Source organism: Syngnathus typhle, linkage group LG17 (assembly GCF_033458585.1).
Source record: "Syngnathus typhle isolate RoL2023-S1 ecotype Sweden linkage group LG17, RoL_Styp_1.0, whole genome shotgun sequence".
Lineage (NCBI taxonomy): Eukaryota > Metazoa > Chordata > Actinopteri > Syngnathiformes > Syngnathidae > Syngnathus > Syngnathus typhle.
Genome location: NC_083754.1, coordinates 1587280 through 1597038, shown reverse-complemented (window position 1 = coordinate 1597038; position 9759 = coordinate 1587280). Strand labels below are relative to the sequence as shown.

Below are 9759 nucleotides of genomic sequence, written 5' to 3'. Positions count from 1 at the left end.
GTATTGTCAGTATTGTATTGTATTGTACTGTACTGTCTATTGTATTGTATTGTATTGTACTGTCTGTATTGTCTTGTACTGTCTGTCTTGTACTGTCTATTGTATTGTATTGCATTGTACTGTCTGTATTGTATTGTATTGTACTGTCTATTGTATTGTATTGTATTGTATTGTATTGTATTGTATTGTATTGTATTGTATTGTACTGTCTGTATTGTATTGTATTGTATTGTATTGTATTGTACTGTCTATTGTATTGTATTGTATTGTATTGTATTGTATTGTATTGTATTGTACTGTCTGTATTGCATTGTATTGTACTGTCTATTGTATTGTATTGTACTGTCTATTGTATTGTATTGTATTGTATTGTACTGTCTGTATTGTATTGTATTGTATTGTCTTGTACTGTCTGTCTTGTACTGTCTATTGTATTGTATTGTATTGTATTGTACTGTATTGTACTGTCTGTATTGTATTGTCTTGTACTGTCTATTGTATTGTATTGTATTGTATTGTATTGTACTGTCTGTATTGTATTGTATTGTATTGTATTGTATTGTATTGTATTGTACTGTCTATTGTATTGTATTGTATTGCATTGTATTGTATTGTATTGTATTGTACTGTCTGTATTGTATTGTATTGTATTGTATTGTATTGTACTGTCTATTGTACTGTCTATTGTATTGTATTGTATTGTATTGTACTGTCTGTATTGTATTGTATTGTATTGTACTGTCTGTATTGTATTGTATTGTATTGTATTGTACTGTCTGTATTGTATTGTATTGTATTGTATTGTACTGTCTGTATTGTATTGTATTGTATTGTATTGTATTGTATTGTATTGTATTGTATTGTATTGTACTGTCTGTATTGTATTGTATTGTACTGTCTGTATTGTATTGTATTGTACTGTCTGTATTGTATTGTACTGTCTATTGTATTGTACTGTCGTATTGTATTGTATTGTATTGTATTGTATTGTATTGTATTGTATTGTATTGTCATAAGGATAAAGCTTGTGACAGCGGTGTTTTAAATGCGGTTTCGTGCGTGCCTTATCACACACAAGTCACGGTAATACTCGTGACTGGTTGACGTCTTATGTGTAATGCTAAATGATTGACATCAGTTTGGACCAATCGAGGCAACTGTCAAGGGAGTTTCCTCCAATGCAGTGCTTCTCAAATAGTGGGGCGCGCCCCCCTTGGGGGGCGCGGTGCTATTCCTGGGGGGGCGCGTGTGACCCTGGGGAACAGGCTTTTTTTTTGGCAGTACTAGAATAAAGTGTAATTGCGCGTTTACTACAGCAGGGGGCAGTGGCGCTCTCATTGTTACTTCTGTCACGTTTGCGACAGTGCAACATTTTACGACTTACAAGACAAGTTAGGATAGTCACGGTGGGGAGGGGGGGCGCGAATCGTTTTCTTCTTGCTAGGGGGGGGCGTAACAGAAAATAATTGAGTAGCACTGCTCCAATGGGTGCCTCGTGCCGAAGATAACCGAGTGAACGCGGACAATGCCGAAGCCTCCTATTTAACACATGCGCTAGTTGGTTGGTTGGAATACATTTAAACGACAATTAATCTCCGGAAAACACGCAAATTATATATATTATTTTCGTCTTGGACAGACATGACACGCCTGGGGATTGTCTACCTACTCGAGGCGTTGCTTGTGACACATAGCATCGCACTTATAAGGTACTATTTGCAAACAATCTATTTTAAAAGACGTATTTCATTGTAATGTATTAGATGTGTTACGACAATAGGAGCGTTAACGTTTTTCACTGTATTCGTCGCCTTCCTATTAAAGTGACGTATTATTGTTTTTCCTACCATAATGAACCCGGGAGCCAAAAGAATTATGACGTCAATTGTTTTTAGGGTCCCTCTTCAGAAGACCAGAAGCATCCGCCGCATCATCAGCGATAATGGGATGTCTCTAGATCAAATTCGGGCTTTGGCAAAGTCGAGCGGATCCCCGGACAGCGCTCCCTCCCCAGAATTACCAGTCGAGAGGCTGACGAACTTCATGGATGTGAGTGAGTGCCAATCCACGCAATGTTAGGTCACCTACCTGCGTGAGTTTTGCATGTGGCCACACCTTTAAACCAGACAATATAATATTATACATTACCGCCCACTTTATATCTAGAAATAAAACTTTCAATAATTGAACAACGTGAGAAATGTTATATACAACAACTATTTGAAGAAAACGTACAGCTGTCAGGAAAAAAAACCGAAAGACTGAAATACATACATTATAAAAATCGACTTAATTACAGTACACCAGTGCTTCTCAAATAGTGGGGGGCGCGGTGTTATTCCTGGGGGGGCGCGTGTGACCCTGGGGAACAGGCTTTTTTTTTTGGCAGTACTAGAATAAAGTGTAATTGCGCGTTTACTACAGCAGGGGGCAGTGGCGCTCTCATTGTTACTTCTGTCACGTTTGCGACAGTGCAACATTTTACGACTTACAAGACAAGTTAGGATAGTCACGGTGGGGAGGGGGGGCGCGAATAGTTTTCTTCTTGCTAGGGGGGGGCGTAACAGAAAATAATTGAGAAGCACTGGGTTAAATAAAGGTTAACCTAAAAAAAAAAAAAAAATGAACCCTGAACTTTGAACCCGCGGTGACCCCGCGGTGACCCCGTGACCCCGCGGTGACCCCGTGGTGACCCCGCGGTGACCCCGTGGTGACCCCTGGGTGACCTTTGAACCCTGAACTTTCCACTCTAGTTAAAAATCGAAAATGTGCACATGACCCCGTGAACTTTGAACCGACCTTTGACCCCTGGGTGAACTTTGAACCGTAAACTTTGACCTTTGACCCCTAGCTAATTACGTTTTTTTTTTTTTTTTTAAACCGGCATAGCAGAACGATCGATCCATGGTCTTCAGATGCCGCGCTGTCGCCATCTCCTGGTCAGTTAGTGAAATGCTTTTGCTGATGTTTTTTTTTCTCTCAATTAAAACAAGTCAATTAGCCAGTTGGTTTTCTTTATTTAATATCTATTATCAGACAAAACCAAATTGTGAATCAGTCACCTAGGCTATAGCAGAACAAACAATCCATGGTCTTCAGATGCCACGCTGTCGCCATCTCCTGGTCAGCTAGTGAAATGCTTTTGCTGTTTTTTTTCCCTCTCAATTAAAACAAATCAATCAGCCAGTTGGCTTTCTTTATTTAATATCTGATATCAGACAAAACCAAATTGTGAATCAGTCACCTAGGCTATAGCAGAACAAACAATCCATGGTCTTCAGATGCCACGCTGTCGCCATCTCCTGGTCAGCTAGTGAAATGCTTTTGCTGGTTTTTTTCCCTCTCAATTAAAACAAATCAATCAGCCAGTTGGTTTTCTATATTTAATATCTGATATCAGACAAAACCAAATTGTGAATCAGTCACCTAGGCTATAGCAGAACAAACAATCCATGGTCTTCAGATGCCACGCTGTCGCCATCTCCTGGTCACCTAGTGAAATGCTTTTGCTGTTTTTTTTTCCTCTCAATTAAAACAAATCAATCAGCCAGTTGGTTTTCTTTATTTAATCTCTGATATCAGACAAAACCAAGTTGTGAATCAGTCACCTAGGCCAGTGCTTCTCAAATAGTGAGGCGCGCCCCCCTTGGGGGGCGCGGTGCTATTCCTGGGGGGGCGCGTGTGACCCTGGGGAACAGGCTTTTTTTTTGGCAGTACTAGAATAAAGTGTAATTGTGCGTTTACTACAGCAGGGGGCAGTGGCGCTCTCATTGTTACTTCTGTCACATTTGCGACAGTGCAACATTTTACGACTTACAAGACAAGTTAGGATAGTCACGGTGGGGAGGGGGGGGCGCGAATAGTTTTCTTCTTGCTAGGGGGGGGGCGTAACAGAAAATAATTGAGAAGCACTGCAGTACACCAATTTCCACCTTGCAACTTATAGTAAAGCATTCATGTCATGGGAGGAAGTTAAACAAAAGGAATTTATAATGAAACATTCGTCTTGAAAGTTCTCAATATTAACATTGCTCTGATGATGTGTTTTGAGGCCCAGTACTTTGGCTCCATTAGTATTGGCTCACCGCCTCAGGATTTCACGGTGCTATTCGACACCGGCTCCTCCAACCTCTGGGTGCCCTCCGTTCACTGCTCCTTCCTCGATATCGCCTGTTGTAAGTGTCTTAAGTTGGCTTTACACTGCGAGCCCAATTCACATTTAATGCAAAGATGAGATTTGTCATGGCTGAACCGCATCTCACCAGGGCTTCATCACCGCTACAACTCAAAGAAGTCGAGTACCTACGTCGGCAACGGTACTGGCTTTTCCATCCGATACGGCAGAGGGAGCTTGTCTGGTTTTATCAGTGGCGATACAGTCAACGTGAGTTCTGCCGCCTTACGCATTCCACATTTGCGTCGGTCACGCCATCTCCACCGTACAAATGAAAAGGACTCTTCTCTCTGGATTCTCGGCTTAACAGATAGCAGGACTGTCCATGCCCGGACAACAGTTTGGTGAAGCAGTGAAGCAGCCCGGCATCACGTTTGCCGTGGCCCGCTTCGATGGGGTCCTGGGAATGGCCTATCCCTCCATATCCGTGGCCAAGGTCACCCCGGTGTTCGATACCGCCATGGCGGCCAAGCTGCTGCCGCAAAATGTCTTCTCTTTCTATATAAGCAGGTAGAAAGTGGGTTAGGGTTCGGGGCGAGCATCGGGAAGGCCGAAAGGCCAGTCAATGATTCCGACGTTTGCTTCTCAGAGACCCTGCAGCAGCAGTGGGAGGAGAGCTGATGCTGGGTGGATCGGATCCACAATACTACACCGGGGACCTGCACTACGTCAACGTCACACGCAAGGCCTACTGGCAGATTAAGATGAACGAGTGAGAAGGAACCTCACACGGAGATTTCTCAAAACATTACTTACTCTTTTTTGGCCCCTCCCCTGCCTCAGAGTTGCCGTGGGCAACCAGCTGACTCTTTGCAAAACAGGATGCCAGGCTATCGTCGACACGGGGACGTCTCTGATGGTCGGGCCTGTGGAGGAAATCAGAGCGCTGCAGAAAGCCGTCGGAGCGCTGCCCCTGCTGATGGGAGAGGTACACTTTGTTAAAGTAGCACTTGATCCGACACATGATCTTGTCTTTCTTCTTCTCTAGTACTTCATTGACTGCAAGAAGATCCACTCGCTTCCCGTTATCTCCTTTAACATCGGAGGGAAGATGTTTAACTTGACTGGAGAGGATTATGTCATGAAGGTATTATTTGTGTCCAGTTGCCGCTCAGCCAACTAGTCAATGACTTTTGCTTGGTGATCTTCGCAGGAGACACAGATGGGGACTTCCATCTGCCTCTCAGGCTTCATGGCCATGGACATTCCGCCCCCTGCTGGACCACTTTGGATCTTGGGAGATGTTTTCATCAGGAAGTACTACACTGTCTTTGATAGGAGTTCCGATCGCGTGGGATTTGCACCGGCCAAGTAGTCCGACTCGTGATTTTTAAATATATTAAATCGCATTTAACTATTGTGCGCTCTGTTATGTTTCGCTTTCTAACTGACTAAAGAACTGCAAATTAGGAATTAGAATGTAAAACTTAGATTCTATGGTAACGCACAGGTACCAACTCATGAAGTTGTGGGTCACGGAGAGTATGTCCCAAAAAGGAAGACCACTAATAAACGATTTTGAAAATCCATTTGTCACTTTTATTTATATGTTGCACTGCTCCGTACTTCAAATAAAATAAAGCTGGGGATCGAGCACAGCATGCAAGATGGCAGCACATGACTAGTGTGAACCCCACGAGGATGAGGTAGAATCTACTTTGGGTTTTGAATCCAATGAACAAATGATGGCACAGTGACTTCCTCATTTTTTGTGCTTAAACTATGTTTACACAGGAAGACTTACTTAACATGCAGAGAAAGACATTGAGATTGTCAGTAAATCCAACACCACTGGTGAAGCTAGCACATTTGTTTTGGGTGGGGGTGTCACGGATACCTCTAGGGTTCCATTTTTTTTCTACGACCCCACAAAATTCTGAAAAAAACACAGATAAATATTCAATACGTGTTCCTAATGGGGGACGGGTAGAAATGTTGAAAAATGTTCCCAGAAAAAAAATTCTGAAAACCTTGACATGACAAAATTCTTATCTAATTGAGCAACCTTGAGTCTTTTGGCAAAGTCGCTTATTCCCATTTTATTAGCTTTTGTGTTGACATACAGACAATAAACATGACATTCTATGGTTTTGACGCAGCGTCGCAGATCCATCATCTCCATAACCGTGCCTATCTATCATAAAATGCATGAGAGTTGTCTGTTCTCCTAAAAACTGTCCAATCAGTTTAAAAGCGCTATAATCTGATGCAGAGTAATTCAATGTTGTGTGGAGCTTTGACCTTTGCATGAAACATCCACCGACTTCATTCGACACCATCGCTCTCAGGTTTGAGATGGGCATTGGAGATTAAAAGTAAATTTGGATTAACACACACAAGTGACCAAGTGGAAGCCACGGACAGGGCGATTTACTCAGATGTCATCGTCAAGCGTGGTATCGGTTCTGAAAAACGATCAACGTGACCTGAAGAACGACTTACCGAGGGAGTAGCGCGTACGTTTGGATCTTTTTAGGAAGGATGGGGACGCTGCGCCTCTTCCGTCACCAGGAGCGTTTCGGGTTCCGAAAGCGCGCAGTAGAGCGTGTAGCCCAGTTCATCCACTTCCCGCTCGGTCAGTTCGCAGAATAAGTTCACTTTTGGGCTGAGGGCGCAGGGCAGTCGCCCCGCCTCCAGGTAACCCACCAGCTCCTTTAGCAGCTGTAGGAAGTTGTCGGCCAGCGCCTCGTGGCTCCAGTTGGCTCGTCTTTCGCTCAGCAGCAAGATAGCGTTGGTGAGCTGGCTGGCGTTAAGCCGGTTGAGGGCGGGATTGAGCTTGCACATGGCCTTGGCCACCTTGAGGCAGGCGCAGCGGTAGCCTCCGTCTTCTTGATCCAAGGCCCTGAGACGTGCCGTCTCGGTCACTCGGAAACTCTGCCTCCAAAGATTTTCGTGGCGCTCGGCGGCGAGCCGATGCGGTTTGGCTATAAGAGAAGTGCCGTCCTCCATCATGAGTAAGGGCAAAAAGTCCACGTAAAGCTTTCGGTTCGTCTCGTACTGCACCTCCAAGGTCAGCGTTTCTGAGGGGACCACGGGACGAATGACATAGTCCAGGACGCTGCCGATGGCGGGCCAGTTGATGGTCCCAATCAGCTTGTCAAAGACTTCAAGGACTGATTTGGGCGACAGGTAACCTCCCACCATACAACGGTCCCAGTAGCTGCTGTTCCGTGGGAAATATTCTAAATTCTCCCTGCGGATCAGCCAGAAACCTGGAACGTTCATGATCGTGTCCTCTCCGGGTATGGACGACCATAAATTCTTCTCCAGGATTAGAGGCACCATGAGCTGGGCGTGGTCTGCTGTCACCACCTTGGTGATGGACAAGTTGCATTTGGATCACAGTCCGACTAATATGTAAAAATAAAAAGACAGATGGGCTACGTCTTACCTGCAGGTCGTCGTAGAGGCTGCCGCTTAGGTACATCTCCCGAAGCGGCATGTCGGGAAGTTTGGCGTGGAGGAACACTCGGAGCTCCGCGCAAATGTCCAACGCTGCTCGCCGAGCCACAGCCTGCTCCTCGGCGGGAATGTCCACGTTGTTCTGGTAGAAATCCCAAAGACGCTCCTGCAGGGAGAGCCGCATCCGAGCACGGAGCAGGTCGGCCTGAGTGGGCCCGCTCCCTTTGGCTGCGGCTCGACCCACAGCCCTGCGCAGACAGTCTGGGAGGCCGTAGAGAAAGCAGGTGGATTAAATGATCAAGAAAACGGAATGGGACTTTACTCCGAATCTCAAAAGTCGCTGTAGTCTACAAACTGAAACAGTGATGTCATCAGACAAAACCTAATCTAACTCCTCTATTATAGTGATGTGGCTAACGAGCAGAAACACCCACTGTGTACAAATGGCAAGAATCCTCCAAAATGGATGTCTGCTACCAAATATAGACATGGAAGCAACAAAATGGTTGAATTTTACTGGGGCCATTTCAAACAAAGTCAGCACGTTTCCATACACACCTGATTCAAAAGAACTGGAGGCAGTAGGCAGGGACTGAAGTGACCTGCTAATGGTGGCCTTCATGTTGTGGTTCAGAACCCGTGGGGACGAACCCACCCAGGCTGGCTCTTCCCAGCTTTGTTTTCCTTTCTGCTCCATCTTGGTGGGACTGGTGGGAGCACTGATGGCACGGTCGTACATCTGAGACACAAACGCAACGATCACGCTTTGGACCAATCACGGGGAAATGTAAATATAATCCCATCTCGCGTACTCTTTTGACAGCAAGCGTCGCGATGCCGAGCATGGCCGCTCCGCCGACCCCCAAAACAAGCTTAGCGTTGGAAAGCATGAAGTCGATCGCAGTGCCGATGCCGTTGTCATCTTTCTTCCCTTTGCCGCCTCCATTCATTGCGGCCATCCTGTAGCTTAAATAAGGAACACGCATGTGCTTACAAATTATTTTCATGTTGCTAAATTTGAAAGCAGATAAATTGAATAGAGCATTAAAACCCCCACCTGAGAGAGACACTTCCAGATGACCACGCCCCAACGGCCGGATCCCCCTACATAAGCCCGCCCAATCGGCTACTGAGGAAGAACTGGCCCCTCTTCAGAGCCTCTTCCTTGTCTTCAGGTGCCGTCAGGGTTTGGCAGCGGCGAAACTCACGAGCCACAGCACGGCGATAGTAGTTGCGGTCAGTATACTGAAGTTGACGCCCTGCACGGAGCAACGCCCGGTACAGCGCCAGCACAGCACTGCTAGACCAGCTGCCCATGAGGGACCACACTTAAAGAGGGGGACACCCTGGCACCTGGGGGGAAGAAAAAAGTGTGATCAAGTTATAAAACGACTGTGATGTTTCATTTTCATTCAGAAAATTCTCAAGAAGGAAAGCAAAAGAGGTCACTACGTATTTTGCACAGTGCTGTGAGTGTTAGCTATGATTGAATTAACCAGGACCAAAATGTTACTTAGAATATCTACACTCCATATTTATTCACGCTATCAGAAGCAATACTTTTCAACATACTATCGTACTACAAGGACGAATAACCAAGAACATTGATTATGTTCACAAAACCATTGAATATGAACGAGGTGGCTGACACGGGTTGGAAATCTGATATCGGAACTCCAGAGACTGAAGCTAACGTTAGCAAGCACCCAACACCTGCATCAACGTGACTGTTCCAATATTGGTCGTGAAAGGACAATAACAGAGGCCACGTAAATGCAAAAGGTTAATTTGACAAGATAAAATGGCTGACAGGAAGGAAAGTCACTCATCTGACTTGCTTGTTAGCTTAACACACCCACTGACGTTAGCCAAGCGCTGACCTACACGTAAAAAACTAAACACAAGGGTACGATGAACATTCAACTATAAAATATAACTCGAGTCAGACAAATATGAAGCACTTACCTGTTCAAATTAGAGTGAGGATTTTGGGGAAAAGCAACAGTCCTCCCTAATGCCGGGGGTCAAGATTGTCAAGACACTCAAGTCACAACCGGAAACAAATAGGCGACGAAGATTCACTTCCGGGTGACTTATTTCGTCAGATGAAATAATTTACATAATCACCAGCACACTGAAAAAAAGTATTTAATTGTCGTATAGTCAATTAGGTATACTTTCAC

At 45.0% G+C, this 9759-nt stretch overlaps 3 protein-coding genes across 4 annotated transcripts; 1 reads left to right on the top strand and 2 right to left on the bottom strand.

The window, feature by feature from the left end:
• Positions 1-1505: 1505 nt before the first annotated feature.
• napsa (napsin A aspartic peptidase) lies at positions 1506-5703 on the top strand. Of its 2 annotated transcripts, XM_061303027.1 has the most exons (10): positions 1506-1709; positions 1896-2053; positions 2890-2939; positions 4052-4175; positions 4266-4384; positions 4485-4684; positions 4764-4886; positions 4958-5102; positions 5163-5261; positions 5328-5703. In XM_061303027.1, the coding sequence occupies exons 1-10, from the start codon at positions 1642-1644 to the stop codon at positions 5487-5489; spliced, it is 1248 nt and encodes a 415-aa protein (XP_061159011.1). In that variant the 5' UTR covers positions 1506-1641; the 3' UTR covers positions 5490-5703. The 2 variants fall into 2 exon arrangements, with proteins under 2 accessions (XP_061159011.1, XP_061159012.1); XM_061303028.1 differs by lacking the exon at positions 2890-2939 and having other exon boundaries at positions 1507-1709; positions 1896-2049.
• On the bottom strand, positions 5686-8535 carry mief1 (mitochondrial elongation factor 1). The gene is made up of 4 exons (XM_061303026.1): positions 8389-8535; positions 8135-8315; positions 7566-7837; positions 5686-7486 (listed from the first exon to the last, which is right to left on the bottom strand). The coding sequence occupies exons 1-4, from the start codon at positions 8533-8535 to the stop codon at positions 6647-6649; spliced, it is 1440 nt and encodes a 479-aa protein (XP_061159010.1). The 3' UTR covers positions 5686-6646.
• Positions 8536-8680: 145 nt separating this feature from the next.
• On the bottom strand, positions 8681-9676 carry LOC133170260 (mitochondrial ribosome and complex I assembly factor AltMIEF1-like). The gene is made up of 2 exons (XM_061303032.1): positions 9542-9676; positions 8681-8929 (listed from the first exon to the last, which is right to left on the bottom strand). Exon 2 carries the CDS (start codon positions 8891-8893, stop codon positions 8681-8683), a length of 213 nt encoding a protein of 70 aa, XP_061159016.1. The 5' UTR covers positions 8894-8929; positions 9542-9676.
• Positions 9677-9759: the final 83 nt, after the last annotated feature.